This window comes from Rhipicephalus sanguineus, chromosome 2 (genome assembly GCF_013339695.2).
Source record: "Rhipicephalus sanguineus isolate Rsan-2018 chromosome 2, BIME_Rsan_1.4, whole genome shotgun sequence".
In the NCBI taxonomy this organism is placed as follows: domain Eukaryota; kingdom Metazoa; phylum Arthropoda; class Arachnida; order Ixodida; family Ixodidae; genus Rhipicephalus; species Rhipicephalus sanguineus.
In genome coordinates, this window is record NC_051177.1 from 92,776,476 (window position 1) to 92,799,625 (window position 23,150).

The window sequence follows — 23,150 nt, forward strand, 5'->3', positions numbered from 1 at the left end:
ATATGCTTTATCAAAATCAATTGTTCGCATATTAATGTGTGTTTCTTTTATTCACAACTTTTTACGCGTTTTAAATGTTGTTTATAAAATTTATGATGTCCGTGTTCGTAGCGCCAGTGGCTCCTTCAAGCGTGATCGGTGTGAACGAATCGCGCCCACTCCTCTTTCGCAGCACGTTGCTCCTTTGCGTGCGTCGGCATCCGGTAAGCGTAGCATTTTCGCTTTCTGTTCTAGTGTAAACCGTTGGGACAGCCTAATAGGTTTCACGATGCAGTGTGAGACAGCCGTGACTTCACCGGAGAAGCCATTCGCTGTGTTTATTTTCTCTCTGTGGGCGCACGATGTGCCGAATACGGTGACTGTCTTGGGGCATCTTGAACAAAGATGTCGTCACTAGATGCTGCCGGCGCTCGTTTTAGCATTTGTTAGCTATTTTTTTCGCTCTGCCAACCACGTGCAGCCAGTCCTGGCCGCCGCGCTGCAGGTCTTAATTCACGACGATCTTCACTTGACCGTGTTTGACTAAACGTTTCTTGGGCTTTTTCAGAGTTCAACGACATGGCACATCCGCTCACCCTCGATTCGGTCTGGCTAGACAAGGCCAAGTATGACGATGCCGAAAAGCAGTACCTGTGCTACTTGAACAGGGATCAGCTTGCCAAGGTAAGGCGTCCGACCGCTACTCGAGAGCATCGGCCGTTGCTTGTTGTATCCGCAGTGCACTAGCGATTAATCAACGTGCTAAGAGGCGGGGCATGCGGTCACTTTGCTGCCTACTGGAGCCTTAGCTCTTTAATTAATGCATGCATTAAATCACGTTGTGGCTCGAGCCGTCTGCATAATCACCGGCTTCGCAGCGTCATTAAAAGTTGTCGCCGTAAACGCAGACTCGGAACGTAATCCTAAAGAGAGCTGCAGCAATCGTGTGCTCGCCAACGTCATAAGAGTTCACATACCGCTGAGACGGCACTTGTCGCGTCACCCGTCTGAGACGTGCCTTGTTCTTGTCTCTCTCTCTCTCCCTCCAGGCTAAGGCGTCTTCCCAAAGCTCCCAAAGTTCCTCTCTAGTCGATAAGATAGCCCAGGCTCGGCAACAAATTAAAAACTCTCTCCAGTCAGTGAGTAAACAACCCTTATTGCCTCCTACCCCACTCATGTGCTTCGCCCGTGCGGCGAAGTATTGACGTGTGGAGGCCTGTTAAGTCTTGTTTCTAGTCTTGTTTCTCACAAGCCTGAGGCATGAATCCCCATTTCCCCATTCGTATGCTTTACTTGCCCACGCCTATCGCTCTTCCTTTTTTTTTTGTAAGCGGCTGTCAGTCACACGAAAAGAGTGTGCTTCCCAAAGAAACCGTAGTGGCAACCTAGTTTCAGTTCTTCTTTTGTTTTTTGCGTCCTTGCCCCCTAACTTTAGCTGCATATGTCTGGCTGAGCATGTTTGTATGCCACCCAAATTTTATCACAATCTCATCTGTTCTGCAAGCTTTCGCTGTTACAATCGAAGGCTTGAATTGCAGCTATTCAATGAGTGTGAGCTGCATGTTTTGTCGCTGTGTCCTCACCTTTTTTTTTTTTTTTTTGCCTGCAGTCTTGCCTATAAATGAAGGTTTCATTTAGCCAAGTAATTTTTTTGACACATGCTGTGTTTGAGGAACTAGAAACGTGTACTTTCTTTCCTTGCTGCTCAGTGCATCTTATTGCATGTTTGGCTTCCCTGTTATGGCACGCTGCAGTTGCATTCGTTTTGCTTACTCTCGACGCTCTACATATGCAATTTTTATTTTGGTGTAGTGAGTCGCAAAACTCGTGGTTGCAGTACCGCTTCCTTAGCATAGGACAGTTGCCAGTTGCCATGCAGTGACCCAGGACTTTGCCTGTTCTCTATACTTAGCCTTCTAATTTCAATGGCTTTTGTGTTCCTTGGCTTTCTCGCCTACGCGACGAAGAGCTTTACCTTGGAAACAGTGACTTTAACAGACACTTTGCGCTATTTACCTATGCTTACTACAAGAATTTGGCCAGGTGTGACTTTGCTACGCTTTTATGCTTCCTGGTCATGTCGTGGCATTTTCAGTTGTACAGTTTTTAAAAGTGGATTGGATCATGTCTTGGTCTGTGCCTCCAAAGAGATTCAGGAACACATTTCTGTGCATTTGAGACCGGCCGGTGAGCATTGTTTTGATTGACAGGGCCAAAATGTGAGAAATCCTGGTTTGCCAAAAAGCAACAATGTAAGCTGTTCGGAAGGACATTTGTGAGGCCCGTGTCAATATTGAAAAGCCTTTTTCCCAGCACTTAAACTTGGTTACATGATGTGGTTTGGCACAGACAAGTTTGTGGCCTGAAGATACCTCATCACGTCCGGTTTTGCTCCATCAACTATTCAGTTAGTTTTCAAGGAATACGAATACATGCCAGATAGATCATGTGGTGCATACCTTGTGTTATATGATATCTACACTTCTGCATATAAGTGGAACCTGGCAAAGCACCAGGTGAGTCATTTTTATTACAGTACCTCAAGTTAAAAGAATAGGTTTTCACGTGTACATGGCCATGAAAAGGGGTCGTGAAGCAACTGGAGCTACAGGTAACCCACAACTGGTGTAGATTGGGCAGTCATGAAATGTAGGCACAAATCACCGATAAGACCACTTAGATATCTAGCAAAATGATTTGTGCTTGCCGTTTTCCACTGCGGTGCTACAAATTCTGTGGTAAGTCTGAAGGTTGAACAGAGAATAAGAGTTAACAAGCAAACACCAGTGTCACTGCAATGCAACTCTGCAAATGTTCCTGCATGGACTATGTCGTTTCTGGCCCATGCTCTCAGTATCAGGGTCTTTCAATACTCCTCTTCTGGTCATGAAACTCCCACCGAAGTTTCGTATGGGGGCAGTCACGCATTTGTGTGCGTATTTCCCATGAAAAAAAAATTTCGCCCGCATTTTTTTCACTGCCTTCGCTAACTGAAAATAACAGTGATGAGTGTTGACCAAGTAATATAGCATGCAAGTTGTTTACGAGCTCAAGTCATTAATCGTTAGCTATGGTTCGACCAAGTTTGCCCATCAAGCGATGTGATTTCACTTGTGCTTATACCGGTACCTGTGTTTCTTGATCCCAGTCTGTTTGTTAAAGTTAAGTTTAAATTGTGCATTACACCATGAATAGCCTACCAATAGATTGTCACTTGTGCAAGAAGCTATGGTGGAACCTCTTGCCCTGGTGGTTCGCAACACTCATTTTCCTTCTAATTGCCAATTTATTCAGGGACATCACTAGGCTGCCGGTTGGAATTTCACATGCAGAACAAGCAAGTCTGAACATGAAGGCTTCTTGGCACCTATTACAGAAGCAGCTGTCAAAGTTCTTGCATGTATGCTTACAAATTTTATAACACTGATCAGTTTGTATACGAGTGTCACTTTTTTTTTTTTTTTTTCATTCACATTTAGTGTGGCAGTGACTATCAGGTCAAGGTTGGCGTTCCCATGAAGTCTCCAGCATCAAAATGTCTCTAACATGCACACATGTTCTTCAATGATATGATTTCCAGTCTTTGCGGCAGCACTTCGATGGAGTGAAGTGCAAAGAACACCCATGTGTCAATATTAGGTGCACATCAAAGGACCCCAGGTGGTCAAAATTAACCTGAAGCCCCCGCCCCCCACTGGCGTGTGCCTCATAATCATGTCATGGTTTTGGTACATACAGCTCCAGCAATTATGATTATTATTAATTCAATTCAAACGAGAAATTGGCAGTATCTTGTTGGGAGATAGTTCTCTTTCACCTGCTGCATTGTTCTGCTGCACTGCTGCAATGGCTAATAACATGAATGTCGCCATACAGAGAGACACATTGAGGTGAAACAATTACCAAGTGCACACAGCAACACGCCACGTCCATAGCGTCTTTTCCTAGCTACGCAACACCGTGGCGCAGCAACAGCGGGCAGTATATGTAGCTTTCCGATAGTATTACGCGCAAGTTTCATGACCAGTAAAAATGTATTGAAGGACCCTGCTAATATTTAAAAATAGAGAGAGCTAAAATGTTTTCTCGTCACCTTTAAATCTTGTAGCAAACCTCACGCATTCTGCTCACTGTTTCTTGTTGCTTTCCCCTACCCCTTTTATTTTTTAAGCATATTTCTTGTTCTGCCAGTGTCCATGTCGTGATCCCTCCACAGGTCAAAATAGTTGCCTGCAAAATGCTGTGTCTGTTGAAAGCGTCAGTGTGGAACCAAGGCATGACAGATATGTTTGGTTTGATCTTCGAGCTGGCAGCTATTTGGGACGGAAAATTTTGTCAATTGGCTGTTGTGCTCTTCGCTGTATACAAAGTTCACCAAGATCGGGGCCAGTGAAAGCTCTGACTCAGCTGCTTACCGTAATGTGATGTTTGTATTCAAGAGTACAGTGCATAGGCGTACACTTGCAGGTACTATTTTTTGTCACCACAGCACCCGAGCTGTACACAATTGGTTCAAGGTTTTGAAGCTCGATTTCTTGTCCTGTATATGACTAGTGAGGACAAAGGAGCATAATTTGCATTTTTGTGAGTAAAGAGCGCTCCCTAAAAGGCCAACTGCAAAAAAAAAAAACATGTCTCATGAAATTTGTTGCAAGTTAGTACTTTGTGCCATTGGAGCAAATACTCCTGCGACAATAGGTCCTGGCACGCCGCCTCAGAGATGTTTCAGTGACCCCTTGTCTCTGATGTCTTGCCAAGGAACTGTGCAATCAAGGTCATGCCCTTTCGTGTGTCATTTCTGGCAAGCGTTAATGACATCCCGTTGAAGTTTTGGCATGAAAAAGTGTATTTGTGCAAACTTTTCAGTATGCTTCCTCCCGTATCCGAAACGGTAAATTTTGCACGGAGGCTCCTCTGTACATTCGAAAACTGGCCTTTTCGCGCAGTTTTCATTTTTTGCGCTCAACATTTTCTTATTGTTTTTTGAGGATCCTTTCTTTTTATTCCCTTTATATGTGCACAGCAGCGCCATTGAAGGTGTAAGCAGCAGTGTTGAAAGCTTCATCACATTGCGCAGATCTGTGTTCACCTGTTATTGCCTTGTTTCCACATTTGATGCTAGCTTACCTGTTCATGGCATTTGTTTCATGTTTTTTTTTCTTCCTGGCATCCAAATGCTATGAAGAAAATTGAACTTTTAATTGAATTTTCGCTCAAGTTTTCACGGTGTCTTGTGCAATGTCGGAGGTGGTGTCTGATATTAAAGCGAACATATCAAAGTTGGCGCAGAGCTGTTAGTGCAGATTTATTTGTACCTAGTTGTTAAAAGTAACTCTAAAGCCCCTGCCTACTAAGCGCAATTGGCACTGCTGCCATTGGTTGAGGATGAATCTAACTGTTCAGTTTTCTGAGTTTTAAATTTGCCTAAGTCAAACTAATGTTATATGTAGCGTGTGTTTTGTTTGATAAATAAGGCCATTGCACATGTGTGTAGCACACTGCAGAATAATTCGAAATTATGAGAATGCCTATTTAGTCCAGGGTTCGACGAAACACAGTCTGGCGAGGGGTATACATTTCTTGCGAATAAACAAACACTCGCCATTTTTTGTTGAAACTTTGGCGAGTGTTTGTTTATTCGCAAGGAAAGAAAAGAGAGAGCTTATTGAATCTTATTCAGAAGGTAGCCCTTTTACTTTAGGATTGAACTAGTCGGAGGTAATCAGAATCTGTGTTGGGCTTCAGATGAACAATGGCCCTGAGTATTTTACAAGTTCGTTGGTTGCTTTCCATGTCTGTACTTACGGTCTCTTGGCAGTTATGCTTTGCTGGTTCATTCTCGGCTGCTGGGGTATTGTGGGAAGGCGGAGAGAGTCACGTGACGCTTCGTGCTCCACAATGTCACGCAGGGTGATGCGCTTGTCAAGTCTGGCAGCTCCTCTCACGATGATGCCTTCCAAAAAAAGATTCTGCAGCAGCACAGCGAAATGAAAAACAGTGAGTCGTCCGCCTCATTTACTGCTTACTTCCTAGTGATTTTTTTGGCTAAGGAATGCCTGCTACATAACTGTAAGAGGGGGCTTCCAAGACATCAGGTGTTGTGTATTTCTTTCCAAAACTTTTCCTTACTCACTTTGTAAACCATTATCAGTTGGCGCAAGCAACATTTCTTCCCATCCTCTATTGAAACGTAATACTAGCGTGCTTGTGGGCTTTACATAGGGGAATGTTACAGCAGTGCATAGGACACATTTTCATTTAAATAAGACACAAGTCTGTTCCACAGGTTTACAGTTTGGACAAAATATAACATGGCATACATGCTCGTCTTTGTTTGGTAGCCTTTCTTTTTAATCTTGATTTGGCCATTTTCGCTTTTCTTGTGTCCCTTTATAGTAAAAGACAGCATAGAAAGAATTGTGTGAATTTGTAATCTTGTACAAAAAAAACTGAAACTAAGTGTAAGGAGATGCATTGTATTCTGCATTGATTATAAAGGATTGGCTTAAGCAAATAAAAGCAATGAGGTTTGTGCACGCATTGGAAGTTGTCCATTCAATGTGGCCTTGTTATTGCCAGCACTGTTCCTTTGTTTGCTAGTGTGATAAAATTTTACTGCTACATTGTAAAATTGTAGTACTTTGTTTGACATGTTTTTCCACATTTAGGGTACTTTTTTTTTTAACAAACTGAAATTAGCGCAAATAAAGACGGACATGAAGACGAGGCAGGCAAGGACAGGCACCTGTCCTTGTCTGCGTCGTCATTGTGTCCGTCTTTATTTGCGCCAATTTCACTTTCTTGAAATGCAGGACCAACTTGCCCAGCAGTTTCTCCTGCTTGAGTACGAACTGGACACATAATTGCTGAAAATAATGTGTTATATGCTACTTCACATCTGCCGAGTAAAACCGCCTCATCTGATTGCTGTGGTCACTACTTAGTATGAATTTCTGAAGCAGACTGCGGTACTAAATATTCTGATATTGGTGCCATCGTTTGGGCTGTGCAGTTCAGGGTAGTGTACTATGCATGCCGAGCATATGCTGACTCTACAATGCAAAGCTTCTTCGAGGCCATCGCTTTAAGAGTGTACTTGAGGGTTTGCTTAGCTGCTGTTATTTAGTAGTCAATGTGGGCTGTGCAGATTATGTACTTCAGTGGCAAGCGATTGATTGCTTTGATTTGTGCAAAACATGTATTTGAAAGAGTAGCCTGAAATTGTTACGCAATACTCATGGTTTTTCCTGTGTGTGTGTGTGTAGCACTGCAAGAAGTCCTAGCAGCCATGCGCAAGATGGAGGCGCGCATCACAGAACTTGAGAAGCTTTGCCCAACCACAGGCACTGTGCCAGCAGCCAAGGTAGTGGCCCCTCAGGTGAGCCGGTGTGGCTTCTAGCTCGTAGATAAGAAAATGTCAGTTGATGCTTTTGGTTGTCCAGCATTTGTCTAGCACATTTGTGCCGCTTTGTGTGTGCTGTCCATTGTAGAATTGCAGTGCCCTTTTTCCAATTTTTAGGTACCTTTATTGCTGAAATATGGTTAAGACACTAGTGCTTTTACAGCACTTTGTAACTTCTCCACTCTCAGGCTTGTCATAAACAGTTGATGTAGGGCCCACTCCCATATTATGTCTGATGCATTGATTAATATACACACTTAACGCGACTAGTTGCCAAGCGCATCATGTTTGAGCTAATGAAGGCCAATTTGAGATGTGTCCACAACCTACAACACTATCATGAAAGCAACATTGTTTCTCATAATTTTCTGGTCTATGAAGCGTAAGCTCTCACTTACGATATTTTATTACGTCTTACCACTATATATATGGTGGCCTGACTTCCTTGGTGTCCTCTTTATTAACAATTTTATAATGCAGAAAGGCTGTGCTACTATATCCTTGAGCATATTCATTGCAAACTTAATTTCCAACGTTGACTCTACATAGATCTTGGATATATGCATGCACCCTCACATGTGCAGTCTTTGCAAACATTTGACAGGGTAACCGTGCAGTCTCGTTGATGGCTTCCTTGTCGAGACGACTGTCAACATTAAAGGAATACTAAAATGAAACAATGAATTGGTTTAGATTGATAAATTGTAATCTGAAAACTCTACATTCGTTTCACCATCATAGACAAGAAAATCAAAGCCGAAATTTCGCTTTTCAGTTTAGCACCAAAATCTCCGCACATGAAATCACGGATTTCAAAATGTATTTTTCATATTTTGGCGACATTGGCTCTGTGAAATTTTCTGAAATTGGTATTTTAAGTCTCTGGCCCCCTCAGAGGACAATGCACTCCATTTTTATCGATTAGGAACAACGTATGCCCTAGTACACGCAGTCAAAATCGATGACATCATAGTGGTTGGTGCGGAAATTTCATGGTGGCGTTGCCACCCGCATTTTCTTTTTGCACATTTTCTCGCTTACCAAGTGCCTTTTCACGACAGCGTGGTGATTGTGGTATTGTGAAAAGAGTAATTTACTAACACGAGGAAAAGGTAGTGGTGCAAGACGGTGATACGAGACTTATTTTTCCAGCTAATGAACTGATCTCTTGCTTTCAGGCTAAGGTTGCCAACCATGTCCCTGCCAAAAAGGAGGCGGCGGATGACGATGACGACATTGACCTCTTTGGTTCAGAAGACGTGAGTTGCTTTTTCTTCAATAGACGCAGGGAATGATGCATGTATGGTCCTTGATGTTTTCTAATTGCTTGTGTGGTGTCTCTCTCAGGACGAGGAAGCAGACAAGGCGAGGGAAGAGCGTTTGAAGGCATACCAGGAAAAGAAGTCCAAAAGTGAGTGTCTTGAACCTCTTCACTGCTGCAACTGCATGGCATTTCCGCGCAAACTACCTTGTTCGAGTATTGCTGCACAGCCTTTTAACAAAGTTACAATATATCCTGGTTGCAGTGGGATATCAACTTAAAATAGTCTCCCGAAGGAAGGGGAAAAACTGGAGCTCTTTAATTTGCGGCGCCTGAAAACCCATAATTTCACAGAACTTTTTAGTATACCTACACGTACAGCAGAGGAATGAAGACTGCATTTCATTTTTGCTTGCAGATTTATTATTGACTGTGCAGTGGTGGTCGTCCATGTTGGTGTGTGTTCTAGAGTATGTAGAAGACTGCAATGTTCGCACTGATAGTGTTGTGTTGCATGTGCGTGCAGAGCCTCAGGTGGTTGCCAAGTCTAACATTGTGCTAGACGTGAAGCCCTGGGATGATGAGACTGACATGAAGGCCATGGAGGAGAACGTGCGACGCATCGAGATGGACGGCCTGCTCTGGGGAGCCTGTGAGTGCATTGCCCTCTCTCTCAACTCTTATGACTGTTTGCCTTTGTCCTACACAACTGCCAAGGGTGGTTCACTCTGCAGGTGCACAGAAGCCTTTGTTGATACTCTGCTGTTAAAAGAAATATAGTCCCTTTGTTTAATATTGCAAGTCTTGCCACACAGACTTTTCTCTGCTTATGAAAAAAAAACTTGGAGGACGCTTGACCTTCGTCTTCAAGTGTAGAACGCGATAGCCTAATCAGTAGGGGTGTGCGAATACTCGAATATACGAATACGAATCGAATTCCAACTTGTCGAATAGTTCGATTCGCGAATCGAATATGAAGTATTCGGTTACTCGAATATTCGATATATTCGGCGAGTCTGTTTGGTTGGCGGGTGAAACACATACAATACTTTGAGACTGCACAGTCTGTCCAAAATTACACAAAGTTTGAATGTCACGAACCTGAGAGCACGCAGATTAAATTGTGGTCGTGACACAGCCGAGCCGCGAAACTCAACTAAGACAGCCCTTTGTTTGCGCCGCTCGCACAGGCTGCACTATGTCTCATTTCCTACACATGCAACAGTTGTAGATACAATTGGGAGGAATCGCATACTGCAATTTGCGAGCACAAAACGAAAGCGTGCCACTACGAACCGCAAAACCACGCACCACGGCCGCCACAGAGAACATTACTGGCGTGCAGCGCTGGTTACGTCGCGTCGCTGCGCGGCCGATGATGATTATGATGTAGTAGTGGCCTGCCCCTTTGCAAAGGGGGAAACCGCTCAGTGTCGTGGCCTCAAAAAAGAAAAAGGAAGAAAAAACGGAATCAATAAAACCCGCACGCGACAAGGGCAGGAGACGTAACAGCCTAGGTCCCAAGTTCGGCGTACAGTTGTCCACCACTCAGCTGGCTGGGCGGCACTCGCGCCACCTCTCGGCGGCAGAGCCAGCCAATTTCTCTTCTACTTTCGCAAACGGGATAGAGGTGGCGCTTGTTAAACTTCTCCGTTGACTCGTCGAAGCTTTTCTCGTGAACATATTCATAGTCAGTGGTGGTTAGTTAATGCGTCTGTAACCACGCTTGCGTGTGCTTTTTAACTTTTTCATTTTTAAATTTAATTTCATTCGGTTGATGCCCGCCTGTTACAAAGGGTGGGGCCACAAATCCAATCCAATCCAACCGCTGGCTCCGCGCCGTTTGGCCGTTTGTGTCACTTCTCAGGGCATTCCGAAACCACCAAGTCGCTCGCAATCGGAAACCACGCCGAGGTGTCCTGCTACCGAATTGTATCCGCGCGAGCTGCCGGAAGACGTCGTCCAACGGTCCTGCTGGTCAGGTGCGACATGAGTGAACGAACGAAAAGTGCCATTTGGAAACATTTCGTAAAGAACTCGGCCCAAGAGGCAACGTGCAAAAGCTGTGACGCGAAACTTCGCACACCATCGAGTACGACGACGCCGCTTGCGAATCATCTCAAGAACAAGCATTTTTCTTTGCACAGTGTGTTCATGAGAGACAGCGGTAAGCAAGGACGACCAGACGAAGCACAGCCGCTCATCAAAAATGCGCTGAAGTCGGGCAAGGACCTGTCGCAGCGCAAGAGAACGGCAATAACCACGAGGATTGCTCGAATGCTGGCGCTCGACCTCCAGCCTTACAGCTGTGTCGAAAATCGGGGTTTCAAAGAGCTGATGAACCACATGGAGCCTTTGTACAAGATACCCAGCCGCACTACATTTTCAAGGACAATCATCCCGGAGTTGTACGAAGACACATTCATGGCTGTGAAGGAGAGAATGCACGCGGACTTCCAGGAAGGCGTAGAGTCGATCTCGTTGACAAGTGACATCTGGACGTCAAGGTCTAACCAGAGTTATATCAGCCTCACCTGCCACTATTTAACGTCCAACTTCGAGATGAGAAGCTTTGCGTTGGAAAACCGGAGCGTGACCGAGAGCCACACTACTTGCAACATCCTGGAGCACCTGCAAGCAATGATGGATAACTGGGAGCTGCCACTGCAGAAAGTGCCAGTCTATGTGGTGACGGACAATGCACGAAATTTTCGCGCGGCCCTTAGGGGTATTTCTTGCGTCCCAATGCAGTGTATGGGCCATACACTGCAACTAGCTATAAAAGATGCCAAGGAAGAAACAGCAGGAGTGCCTGCCATTCTCAAGAAGTGTCGCGCAATTGTTGGCCATTACAAACACAGCGCCCAAGCTGCGGCAAGACTGAAGGACTGCCAGCGACGAATGGAGCTCTCAGTTCTGGAACTTATTCAAGACGTGGAAACAAGGTGGAATAGTGAGCACGACATGCTCTCGCGTCTTGTGCAGCTGAAGGAAGCCATCTGTTTGGAGCTGGCCACCTCTGAGACAACTGTGCCCAACCTGGCACCACAGGAGTGGAAAGCTGTGGCTGGACTAGTCAAAGCTCTTGAACCAATTGCATCGGCGACCAAAGATCTTAGTGGCCACAAATATGCAACTTTGTCATCAGTAATACCGTTTTTGTATGGAACACAGATGGTTCTGAAAGACTGTATTGCAGCCGATGATGACACCTCAGAGTTTGCTAGAAATTTGCTGAAAAGCATGAGGACAAGGTTTCCAGGGCAGGACGAGCAAAAGGAGTATGTGCTGGCAACCGCCTGTGACCCAAGGTTTAAGAACCTCTTCTGTACTGAAACATTCCAGGAAACAAGGCTCTTGGAGCTTGCAAGAACTGAGTTGCAGCTCCCTCCAGAAGAAGAATCAAGTGACTGTGTCGAAGCGTCGACATCTACAGCACACAAGGAGCGTGTCAGCAGCATCTGGAACAGTATTGAGAAGCTGGCGGCGTCATCAGAAAGAAGACACTGCACTGAAACAGCCAACATCAAGGAGTTTAAGCGGTACCTTCGAGAGCCCACTTGCAGCAAGGACCAAGACCCTGTAGCATGGTGGAAAGAAACAGGCAAGCAGCACTTCCCAGAATTGTGCAAGATGGCCATGAAATACATGGGCATTCCCGCAACAAGTGTACCAAGTGAAAAGTTGTTTTCAATGGCTGGTAACATTGTTACGGCCCGGAGGGAGAAGTTGACCTCAGATCACGTACAACAGCTGCTTTTTTTGCATGAGAATTTGTAAACATTTGTGCTTCTTTTATATAAACTTGATATTCGATATTCGATTCGATATTCGGCTTTTTTTTCTTAATTCGATTCGGTATTCGATTCGAGACTTACTATTCGGTATTCGCACACCCCTACTAATCGGGCCTCGTGCGCATCGCCTTTCAAATGGCCAGTCTGGCTTCGGTTCTCGGTGCATGTCTCAACCATGCCATAAGGAAACGAATGACTGTGTGCGTAACATTGGCAGTTTCAAACTATCGTAAAATGCCTACTGCAAGTGCAGTTGTTAAAGGGGTACTAACACCTTTTTTCGAAGGCGAGTTTACTCTGCCATACAAATATCTTGTATGCAGAGACGGCTCTGAGCAAGTGTGAAGCTCAGCAAATGCTGATAAGATATTTTAATTTGATATTAAAGTCAATTTTTCCATGGCGCACCTACTGATATCGACACTAGCTCGACGTCAGGCTACAGTACAAATTCTGGTGACTTCACGCAGCAGTCTGGCTAGTTGTGATGACGTTAGGTACCAAAACTTCCAAGCTGGCCGCTTGTGCGTCATCAAAACTTCCAAAATGGCCGCTTGTGCGTCACCAACGGAGCCACGGTGCAGAGTGGCTGTGGAAACGTCACTATATATTGTGCGAGCACGTGACGAGAAGCTCATACAGTGTTGTGACGTCAGGGTACAGTAGGAACCGAAACTAGCTTTTAAAAACATAATGTAATTACCTTTTCAGGGCGCACTCACGCTTAGCACTACCTTTCCTAGGCTCTTGAGGGCTTGACCTTTCATTTGACGCAAAAGAACGATAACAGAAAATATTCGTGTCAGTACCCCTTTAAGTGCCCACTATGCCATAATTCTTCCTTTTGCGAATCAGCGAAGGGCTCACTACGCGTTCGTCAAGCAACACACGAACCTACGCAGCTGCTCACTTTGTTGATGCTTTTGAAGCTGATGATAAATATGTCTGAGCACTTCGTAATGGATGGGCCTTTACGAACACCCACTCGTTGCTCAATTTACATGTTTTGACTAGGGGTGTGCGAATATCAAATTTTTCGAATACGAATCGAATACGAATATCCACCTTCGAATATAGAATCGAATATCGAATATCAAAGGAAAAATGCCTCCACAGTAACAATATTTTATTTAACATGTAGCTATTTGAAAAAAAAAAAAAACATTAACAGCCGGACTGGCAACACAACATGCACTGCTATCTCCAGAACACAATGTCCAGGCTAGCACAATGAAAGTAATGAGTAGATGTTATCATGAAGCAATATAAGTTGCTCCACATGATCAGGCAGCAGGCGCTCCCTTGGAACAGAGACAACCCCCCCCCCTGCCAATGAAAAGGCACGCTCGCTTGGAACAGAAGTGGCTGGTATAGGGAGAGAGAGAGAGAAAAAAACTTTTATTTTCGATACCCAAGTCCGTGTCTGAGCTCTAGGGTGAGGCTGTACTGACCTCCCCTAAGATGGTTAGTATATAGGGAGGTACATGGGGCAAAGCTTTGCCAGACTGGTGTATCTGAAGGTGCCTACAGTCCGCCACCAGTCACCTGGGTCACTGTCTTTCTTCGGAAGTGGTCCCGCATAGTGAACGAGTGGTAGTGCGGCACGTTACGGTTACATGATCGCCAACAGCGCTGCATGTTGGAGATGCACCAGCAATAAATCATACGTATTGGGGCGCTCGTCGCAGGCAGATATCGTGCCTCCGTGTACTTACGATGTTTATCGCTCCTCTCGGCAGCGTTTTTAGCCATACGAACGCAGCAGAAATGTGGAAGACGAGCTATTTTATGCATGATAATCGAATCGCATATCCGATTTTTCGAATAATCGAAGTTATCGAATAATCGAAACTTTTCGAATACACGATTTTCGAATCAAATACGGATATTTCGAATGTAATATTCGACGAATATTCGAAACTTTCGAATACTATTCGCACACCCCTAGTTTTGACGCCTGGCACGATTCTACGCTTCTGCCACGCAATATTACATGCGTTAAGGAGACTCCTTTCACTACATGACACTCATAGTTTTTTTTTTTTTTCGAAGCAGTTCTAAGCAATAGCGTGGCTCTATGGTAGAACACCCTGCTTGCCATGCAGACGGCCTGAGTTCGATTCTCACTCCAACCGAAGGTTGTTTTTATTATTTATTTTATTTGCATCTTTCTTGAGTTTTCAGTCACGGGCAAAGTGATGATTTTTTGCTCGCAACCAACGACGCCGACACCAGAATTTCTGCAAAACAAGCTCTTCGACGCTACTGCTTCGATGTAAAGATCTGAGCTGCGGCCGCTCCCACATGGGGTCAAACTGGACGCTGCCTCAACAATTGCCTCCGGGAGCATGCCGACAACATAAAGCAGAAATATGGCAGCAATGCAGCTCTACATTGCATGTCTTCTAACTGCATCCAGAATTTTAAGCGAGTCACCATCATTAAAAAGCATACGGATCAGTGCACGTGTGAGATTATTGGGGCATTCACCATTGTCAAGTGTGGTGCCTCATGCGTCTGTTCATCGTCCATCCGGTTACTTGACAAGGAAATCGCATATCTGCAAGATTTACACCTCGTCAAAAGCCTGTAACCTCTAGTCATTCATTTTCGATTGTAGCACGTGTATTCCCTTTCATCTCTGGCTATATATTTAGCATTTGCTTGATGAAATATCTGCTAGAAGTCAACGCCCGTGTAGTGTGGTTATTTTCTATGCCCCATGTATGGGCTGATTTAAAAAATGTCTGCGTACCAAGACCGCATAACCACCATTTTAAAAAAGACGTACACAGACATTGAACAGACAAGTTAAAGAGGGTAATAAAAACCACTTACACACTTGAAGGTACTGTAGTACATCGTGAAATTGTGATGCTGCATAGTGCTGCCGCTACTGCGTGCCTCTTGTCATTTTATTTGCTCAGACCCTTGCATCTGTTGTTCTATTGCAGCAAAGCTCGTGCCTCTGGCCTATGGAATCAAGAAGCTGCAAATTGTTTGTGTTGTAGAGGATGACAAGGTTAGCATTGATGAGCTCCAGGAGAAGATCGAGGGCATTGAAGACTTGGTAAGCGCTTCCTTCTGTTGCCCCGAGGAGGGAGCCAAATTTCCTGACGAGAATGTTGGATTGTAAAATTTCAACACCCGAAAATTGATTAGGACATTTTAACTAGCAAGTATAGTGTGCGGAACATTTAACGTCGATTACAGTAAGACCTCGGTGATACGAATGTCGCAGGGTCACCAAAAATATTCGTATCATCTGAAATTCGTATCCCTAGATTACATGGAAAATTACTGTGCGACAGAAGAAACCTGGTGTACATTTTCATTTATTGTTACTCGGGGCCGAAGCAGCGTCATAAACAGCTCAGGATGATTGTCAGTAAAGTTTTTAGACGTCAACGATCATACGTCTACTCGTAAATATACGGTGCATGCACAATTAATGAACCTGATGTGTTGTGACCTGTGACAGCTAGTAGCCCCTTCGTTATCTTAAGTACGCTTTTCCGCATGAGATCAGAGTACTGCGGCAAAATTGACTTAAGGGGAGACGCGGGTCTTGAAATGGCCAAAAATCGCGAAAAAGTCGATTTTTCAAAAAGTGCATGATCGCGAAGTTCAAACATTTAATAATCTCCCTGCGAAGGCTGAAAGCTGAATTCAGTCGAGAAATATAAAAAAAACAGCGTTATACATGCATAGGTGGATGCGAAATGACCGAAAATCGGCTAAATATGTTCGAAGTTCGCGCGCTCGTAACTCGTGAACGCGGCGACCGGGCGCCGCCATCTTGGAGTTATTTTGAAGCTGCTTCCTTTGTGCGTCTTTTGCCTCTTTTCAAAATGGCGCCGGTGCAGAGAGAGCGACGCTATCACTCTTTTTCCAAAGGTCGCTTGCGCGCACGTGATTGGTCAAAGCGCGCGCTCCCTCGGCGCCCTTGCCTCCTATTGGCCCGCCGCTGCCATCGCGTTTGTTTTGCTTTTTTTTTTTCTGTTCGCGTAGCTGCGGCCGTCCGCTCGCACGTTTCTAGGCCTGCTCAATCGTGTCGGCTGCTCCGCGACGTTCTTCCGATTCACTGTTCACAACCACGTTTGACCAGGTGTGTTTATTGAGCTGCTGCAATGTCCGAAGACAATCGTCTAAAGAAAACTACACGCCGCGCCTTCGGCAAGAAGCGTCGGCGACCGTGGAATGCACGACAAAATTCGGCGAGGCATGTCCCGAAATCGCCGCTTGCCGGGTTGAATATGGAGCCGCATCCTAGCACATCCAGCGTGGACGCCTCGAGTGGCAGCATAGAACGCATCATACTCGCGGAATTGCCAGTTGCAAATCGAATACGGAGCCACAACCTACTACATCGAGCGTGTACGCCTCATCGACCCATGCCGTGAGTGCTGGCGCGGAAAGCATCAGGAGATCGTCGGTTGGCTGTTCGAGTGCGAAAACGCAACTTGGCGCGTCTAGCGTGGATACTTCGTCGGCCCATGTCTCGAGTGCCGTCACGGAACGCGTCGATACCATTTTCTTATCGGCTGAAGAAAATAGCCAGCGCACAACAAGCGCTGCCAACGTGAAAAAGCTCTTGGCGTCGAAGTCGGCAACGAAACGAAAGTTTGAACTTCTCGCTGTCGACATGGAACAGGAGAACCCCTGCGACAGCGGAACGGAATTTTTGATCGTGGATTTGAGCGTGTTTAATCACTTTCTAGGAATGATGACTTGCCCCGACTGCGGCGACAAAGCGGCAACAGTGTCTAAGGACCCAAGAAAAGAGTACGGGCTTTGCGTGAAGCTCATGATGACGTGCTCAACGTGCGGCATGCGCGAAGAACGATTTTCTTCGCCGAGGGTGACTGGAGACGCATTAATAACTCCATTCGAAGTCAACGTCCGTGCGATGAAGGCCATCCAAGGTATTGGAAAGGGAGCAACAGCCCTTACAGACTTTTTTGCAACAATGAACATTTCAAGCCGTGGCATGCATCACAAGATCTATCAGGGTCATATGGACATGATGGTGCAAGCATGCAATGATACGGCAACAGAATGTGAGGCTGCAAGCGTAGTGCAGATTAAGAAATTGTACGAGGACTTTGGCAACCCGCCAGGAAACATTGACGTGATTTTCGATGGAACCTGGCTGACGCGCGGCCACAGTTCGCATGTCGCTGTTGGCTGCATCATCGAGATGTACACCGGGCTTGTCGTGGACCACGTAGTGCTCTCGAACTTTTGCTTAGGCTGTTCACTTGGTCCTAAGCCCAGTGAGCAGGGGTATGCAGCTTGGCATGCACAACATGCACTAGATTGCCAAAAAAACATAGACTGTAATGCAGGGCAAATGGAAGTGCAAGCTGCACTGTGCATGTTTCAGCGATCCCTTCAGAAGCACAGGCTGCGGTATACGACAATGCTGTCAGATGGGGACAGCAGAACTTTTCACGCTCTGACAGAAGAATCTGTGTATGGATTTGTGAAAGTAGAAAAGAAGGACTGCATAAATCATGTCCACAAGCGCATGGGGGCAGCCTTGCGCACGCTTGTTGACAAAAAGAAAGCCCAAGGCCAGCCACTTGGTGGGAAAGGGCGTCTCACACAAGACAAGATAAAAAAAATAACCAACTACTATGGTTATGCCCTCCGAAGCCACAACAACGATGTGCCAGGCATGAAAAGGGCTGTTGAGGCAACACTGCGGCACATGTCCTCGACTGATGATGCCCCAAAGCATGACATTTGCCCCGAAGGGGTACAGTCTTGGTGTAGCTACAATCGTGCAGTGGCAAAAGGCGAGAAGCCTCCACTGCACAAGAACAGCCTGCCTGATTTTGTCTGCGACGCACTACAGCCAGTCTTCAAGAGGCTAAGTGAAGAAGCCCTCCTGGACCGGTGCAGTGATGGCATCACCCAAAATGCTAGTGAGAGCTTGCACTCTGTCATCTGGGATCAGGTGCCCAAGAACATGGAGGAAGGAAAAACTAAGGAGAGGCCCTGACGTCACATTCGTGAAGCCTCCACATCGCAAACACCCGCATTGCCTCCTAGCGAAGGCGCAGCGAAACATTTCGCGACTTCCGTCTCGATGTTTGCAAGCGCATGCGCGCATCGCGAAACCTTGCAGCCTTTTTGTTTGTTTGTTTGTTTTTTGCCGTGCGAGCGGTGTAGTCGATTCACGCATGCTGCTCTTTGTGTGTGTTCTTTAGGAAAGCTACGCAATGCCCAGCTGTTGCGTATACCCGGTGCAAATCGCGTGCACGCGGACAGTACCGGGTGTCACTTTTCATGTGTACGTATACGTTCGCTTCATTGCTGATCACTAAGGCATGGTATTTGCGTGCGAAGCTCTCGGATGTGCGCTGTGTTGCTTGTTACTCATTCTGTCAACTCAGAACTCATGTGAACTTTTGTTTTTGGCGTCTGACGCGCCGTACATAACATGCGCTGAAGGCATCGTACGTTTTAGAGGCTGTGTCGTTCAACGAAAGGGCAATAAACTTTTGTTGTTCTTATCGGACTACGTGATGTATGTATTGTTCGGTGTGCGCTCGCTGCGTGCTTGTGTTGTGTGCGCACTGGACTTACAGACTTTACGTGCACGATCGCCTATACAATTCAGCGGTGTCCTCTTTTCGACGTGAAGTTACGTCAACTATAGGTTGGCGTTGCGCCGCAACCGCTAATCGGGCAATCGGGCTACGAGAACGGAAAAGAGAGATATAACGCCCTGTAGAACGCGTAAGTCACTGCTAGGTGAGTTCGAATACAATGATGCAGGGGCTGAATGTTTTTGATTACGGCACGTACCGGTACTTTCTGTACTGTTGCACAAAAACGCTCGCTCGGGCCTGCCACGCACGAACAGCCTGGTAAACGTCTGCTTGCAACGTTTTACTACGTGCAAACCGCACAATACGCGCTAAGTTTACGCCGGGACTACAAATCTGAGCAGAAGCGAACCACCGCGGAGAGCACGCCGCGGGGCGTCTGCTGTTTTGTTTGCCCCATACCGGTTTGTTTGCCCCATAAATCTGACGTCACTTCCGCCACACTTTTCGCAATGCATTGGGATACGATAGGGCGTCTCCTGAGTTTTCCTTCCTCCATGCCCAAGAACAAGCATGCCTCACTGCACAGTGTTCAGAGGGCAGTTGCTGAAGCCATCAGCAGATTTAATCAGGGCATTGCAAAGACCAGCACTGCAGTTGCTGAGAAGCTCGGCTATTCTCCAGGAAGCCGTCTGGTACGTCGATGCACTGAAAAGGACCGCCGAAGGCTTTACATGTGCAACAAGGACCATGCAGAGAGAAATGCCACGAAAAATAAGCTCGTGAAGAGGCACAAGTCCACAAAGGACACTGCCTACAGTCCCGGCCAGCTGTAAGGTGTGCATTCAAGCCGATGTGATTGCGAGAATTCAAAGAATTTTTGTGTGTGTGTGTGTGTGTGTGTGTGTGTGTGTGACCTAGGCCCACAGCCAGGAATTTTTTTCGGGAGGGAGGGGGGCACTTGCCGGAAAGCCTTGACTATTTGATAAAAACGCCTATTTTCCTTATTTATTTTCAATGAAACACCATGTGTCATTAAAATTTCGGGGGGGGGGGGGGGGGGCAGGGCCTCCCCCCTTGGCTACAGGCCTGGTGTGACCTACAACTTGGTGCAAATTGTGAAAGTGCAGATCACATAGGCATGTCATTTCTATGTGCAGTGTACACCTACAAGCTCAAAAATAGATGTGAAGTGTTGGGTAGCACATTTCTCGCACTATTCTTGGAGACTATGCATGATGATGCGGCAAATTTTTCATGGTTCCTCTTTCATTTTTGTAACATATATGGCATCATCTTGTTCCTGAAAGGCCAAGCTACAAAATGATGCTATTTATACAAATATAGTGCAATACCACCTAAATTTATGGGAAACTAAAACTTCAAATGCATTTTTCTGTTTCATGTTTTTAGACATAACACGTAGCCTTACGGGGCATTTTCATATGTTTTTATTGACTCACAATAACAAGTTTGATACCAATGTGTTCGTATTGAATAGATTTGGCCGATGATGCTATTCATATTCTTCTATACCTTGTTCACCAAATTGTAATTCATGGCGATTGTAAACAATATGTGGCAGAAAATTTTCACTCATGTTTGTATCCATTTATTTCACATTTGAAGTTTGCTGCGAACAATAAAATTAGCATCATCGGCTAGATAAGCTCTCTGGGAATCTGGATACATACTTTTTGTGTTTGACATAGTCAAATTGCCAAAAAGCCCCGTAAGAAATATGCAAATTGCGTACTATAGAAATTCAATATCTTCTGTTCTGATGCAGCTATTGAAAATCTACTTAGAGATTCGGAATCTGCAGAAAAAAACTGTATAAGTGTATTAAGTTTCATTCAATTCAGACAATTAATAAAAAAAAAATTTTTCAAGACCCACGTCTCCCCTTAAGGAGCGCTTTGCACACGATAAATGAAGGCCAGAAAATTTTAGAACCGCTCTCCTTTATTACTATTTTCTTATCGCGCTGGTGTTCGGGATGTTTTTCGAGAGATTTACGGCCGTGCCCACACAATCGGGCGGTTTTTTCCCATGCAAATCGGAGAGTTGGCAGGCGTGCGTGTCCTCAACAAACGTGTGTGTTGATGTTGCGAGGTCTAGCTCCTTGGCCAAGACTCTCCATTTGCGAGGCCGTGACTTGCATCGACGTGTAAATTCAGTACGACGACACTGCCTCGAGTTTCAACACATTGAAAAGGAAAAAGAGAAAAGCACGACACCAGCGCCATCTGTAATTTAAACGCGAAGGTGCATTTAGGCCTCCAAGGTTTGCGCGCACAATCTCTGAGGCTACGACACGGTGCAGCACGCATGGCCGTGCGTGATTGCCACGTCTTCCACGACAATGTGGGCAGCACCTATTCGTACCTGCACAGTAGCGTGTGTTTGTGTCGAACATCGTGGAGTGAGAATCGGTTCGTAACAACCATACTCCATTACATTGCAGGTATTACCGAGGTTCTACTTAATATCTTGGTCAAACCTCATGTTGTTTACTCAAGTTTGTGTATTCCAACACAAATTGTTCATCACAGTGGCTTAGTGGATGCGGCATTGTAGTGCTGAACTCTTCTAACCCTTGGCCTCTTCTTTCCAGTTATAGTAGTGTGTTTAAAATTATTCCACAGTCTTTCACTATCGTCTTCACAGAGTTACTTGTGGGAGGATAAGCCTCGTTCCTGCACTGGCTGTCTAGTGGCAATGCTTACCGATGTTCCTTTGCTAACGCCAACATTGGTGTTGTGACAGTATGTTACGATCATAGTCAAGCAAAAATTCTATTCTGGAATGTTTCAGCTATGCGTGGCATAAACCCATCGCTTGTGTAGATTCTCAGAGGTATGTAAAAACTGGGCATGCATTGATTGGCCATGTATTGATGAGTATGCAAAGCAGTTTTTCTTGCCTTGCACACCTACAGGTTCGCTGTTGCACACATATTGAGTTAAAAATATGTGCCGAGACATTCCACGGACGCAGCCGCTGAGCAGTCAACCAAACAATAAAATTTTACTGGCTAGCCAATGAATAGCACTACTGGTACCACTGTTAGTGTGCACCATTGCAGATGTCTTTTAGTTATAAAATATTTGTCCTTAAAATGTCATTTAATTCTGTTAAACGTTTGTGTGCAGCACACAACTCTTAATGATGGCTGCGTATTCATGCAGATTTGATTGGGTACTTTTGTTGGGATTTCAAAGCCACATAAGTGTCCTACTATTTCTAAAACTTCCTGTTGCTCTGTTTGGAGTTTCAATTTGCCATATTTCCTTCATTGAGTCATAACAAGGTTTGGAAGTGTACTGTTTAAGGGTGCTGTCCTGACTTGCAGCCATCATTGGGTACAGAATGGATGTAAAGGTCCGTGTTACGTAGTTTAGTTAGAAAAAACAAGCTTGCAGTACAAATGCTGTTACACAAAAAGCAGCTTCCAGGCTCATCGTACCCTTGTTTGTTGCAGGTACAAAGTGTGGACATTGCTGCATTCAACAAGATCTAAGCCTGACATCCGAATTGCTTAATAAATTGTGACCCTTTTTGCACAACATAAATGCTGTCTTATTTTTATTGAAGTACACGTGTTTTACACAGGTACAGGTTGTTTCACTCTTAGGGGAAAACTCTGAGTGCATTGCAACGTGCTTAAGGTCTACACAGCAGTCCCCTACCATGGTGCACCTTATGATTAGATGAGGCTTTTAGAATTTAGGACTCCATAAAATGTCTTTTTTTGTTGTTGTTGTTTACTGAATTTCTTGTTTATATATGTTCTGATAAAAAGAAAGAAATGGCACCTGGTTACATGCACGGATTCAGAAAAGTGAACCAACACCTCTTCTTAAGGGGGTAGGGTAGATCGACCGAAAAAGCAATTTTTCGATTTCATTGCTAAAAAAATAATACGCACTCTGAGGAGCAAACTGTGCATTGGCAAGTGCGTAGGAGTGCTCCAAGCCATTTAAAAATGCCGCCAAAGACTGTGTGTTTCTACATGTATGTTTTTTTTTTATAACTATGGCTGATCGATTGAATATATTCACCTCCTATCATTATTGTACGTTTTGATTACAAATTTTCCCACCAAATGCTTTTGTAGCGTAGTCATTGCTGTACGTTGTGAGCACGTTCCA

General features: G+C 45.1%; 1 protein-coding gene across 2 annotated transcripts; it reads left to right on the forward strand.

Annotated features, from left to right (window-relative positions):
- The first annotated feature begins 128 nt into the window (after positions 1–128).
- LOC119383390 (elongation factor 1-delta) lies at positions 129–22,571 on the forward strand. 2 transcript variants are annotated; one of them, XM_037651490.1, is made up of 10 exons: positions 129–203; positions 548–663; positions 1,029–1,118; positions 5,889–5,976; positions 7,245–7,357; positions 8,560–8,640; positions 8,729–8,792; positions 9,169–9,294; positions 15,394–15,509; positions 22,481–22,571. In XM_037651490.1, exons 2-10 carry the CDS (start codon positions 559–561, stop codon positions 22,517–22,519), a joined length of 822 nt encoding a protein of 273 aa, XP_037507418.1. In that variant the 5' UTR covers positions 129–203; positions 548–558; the 3' UTR covers positions 22,520–22,571. The 2 variants fall into 2 exon arrangements, with proteins under 2 accessions (XP_037507418.1, XP_037507419.1); XM_037651491.1 differs by lacking the exon at positions 1,029–1,118.
- Positions 22,572–23,150: the final 579 nt, after the last annotated feature.

What these genes read in the sequence shown, in the direction of transcription:
- LOC119383390 (XM_037651490.1), top strand. Translation starts at nt 559, where the DNA reads ATGGCACATCCGCTCACCCTCGATTCGGTCTGGCTAGACAAGGCCAAG. An exon ending in GCACAGCGAAATGAAAAACA is followed by an intron (nt 5,977 to 7,244) that starts GTGAGTCGTCCG and finishes GTGTGTGTGTAG; the next exon opens with CACTGCAAGAAGTCCTAGCA. An exon ending in CCAGGAAAAGAAGTCCAAAA is followed by an intron (nt 8,793 to 9,168) that starts GTGAGTGTCTTG and finishes ATGTGCGTGCAG; the next exon opens with AGCCTCAGGTGGTTGCCAAG.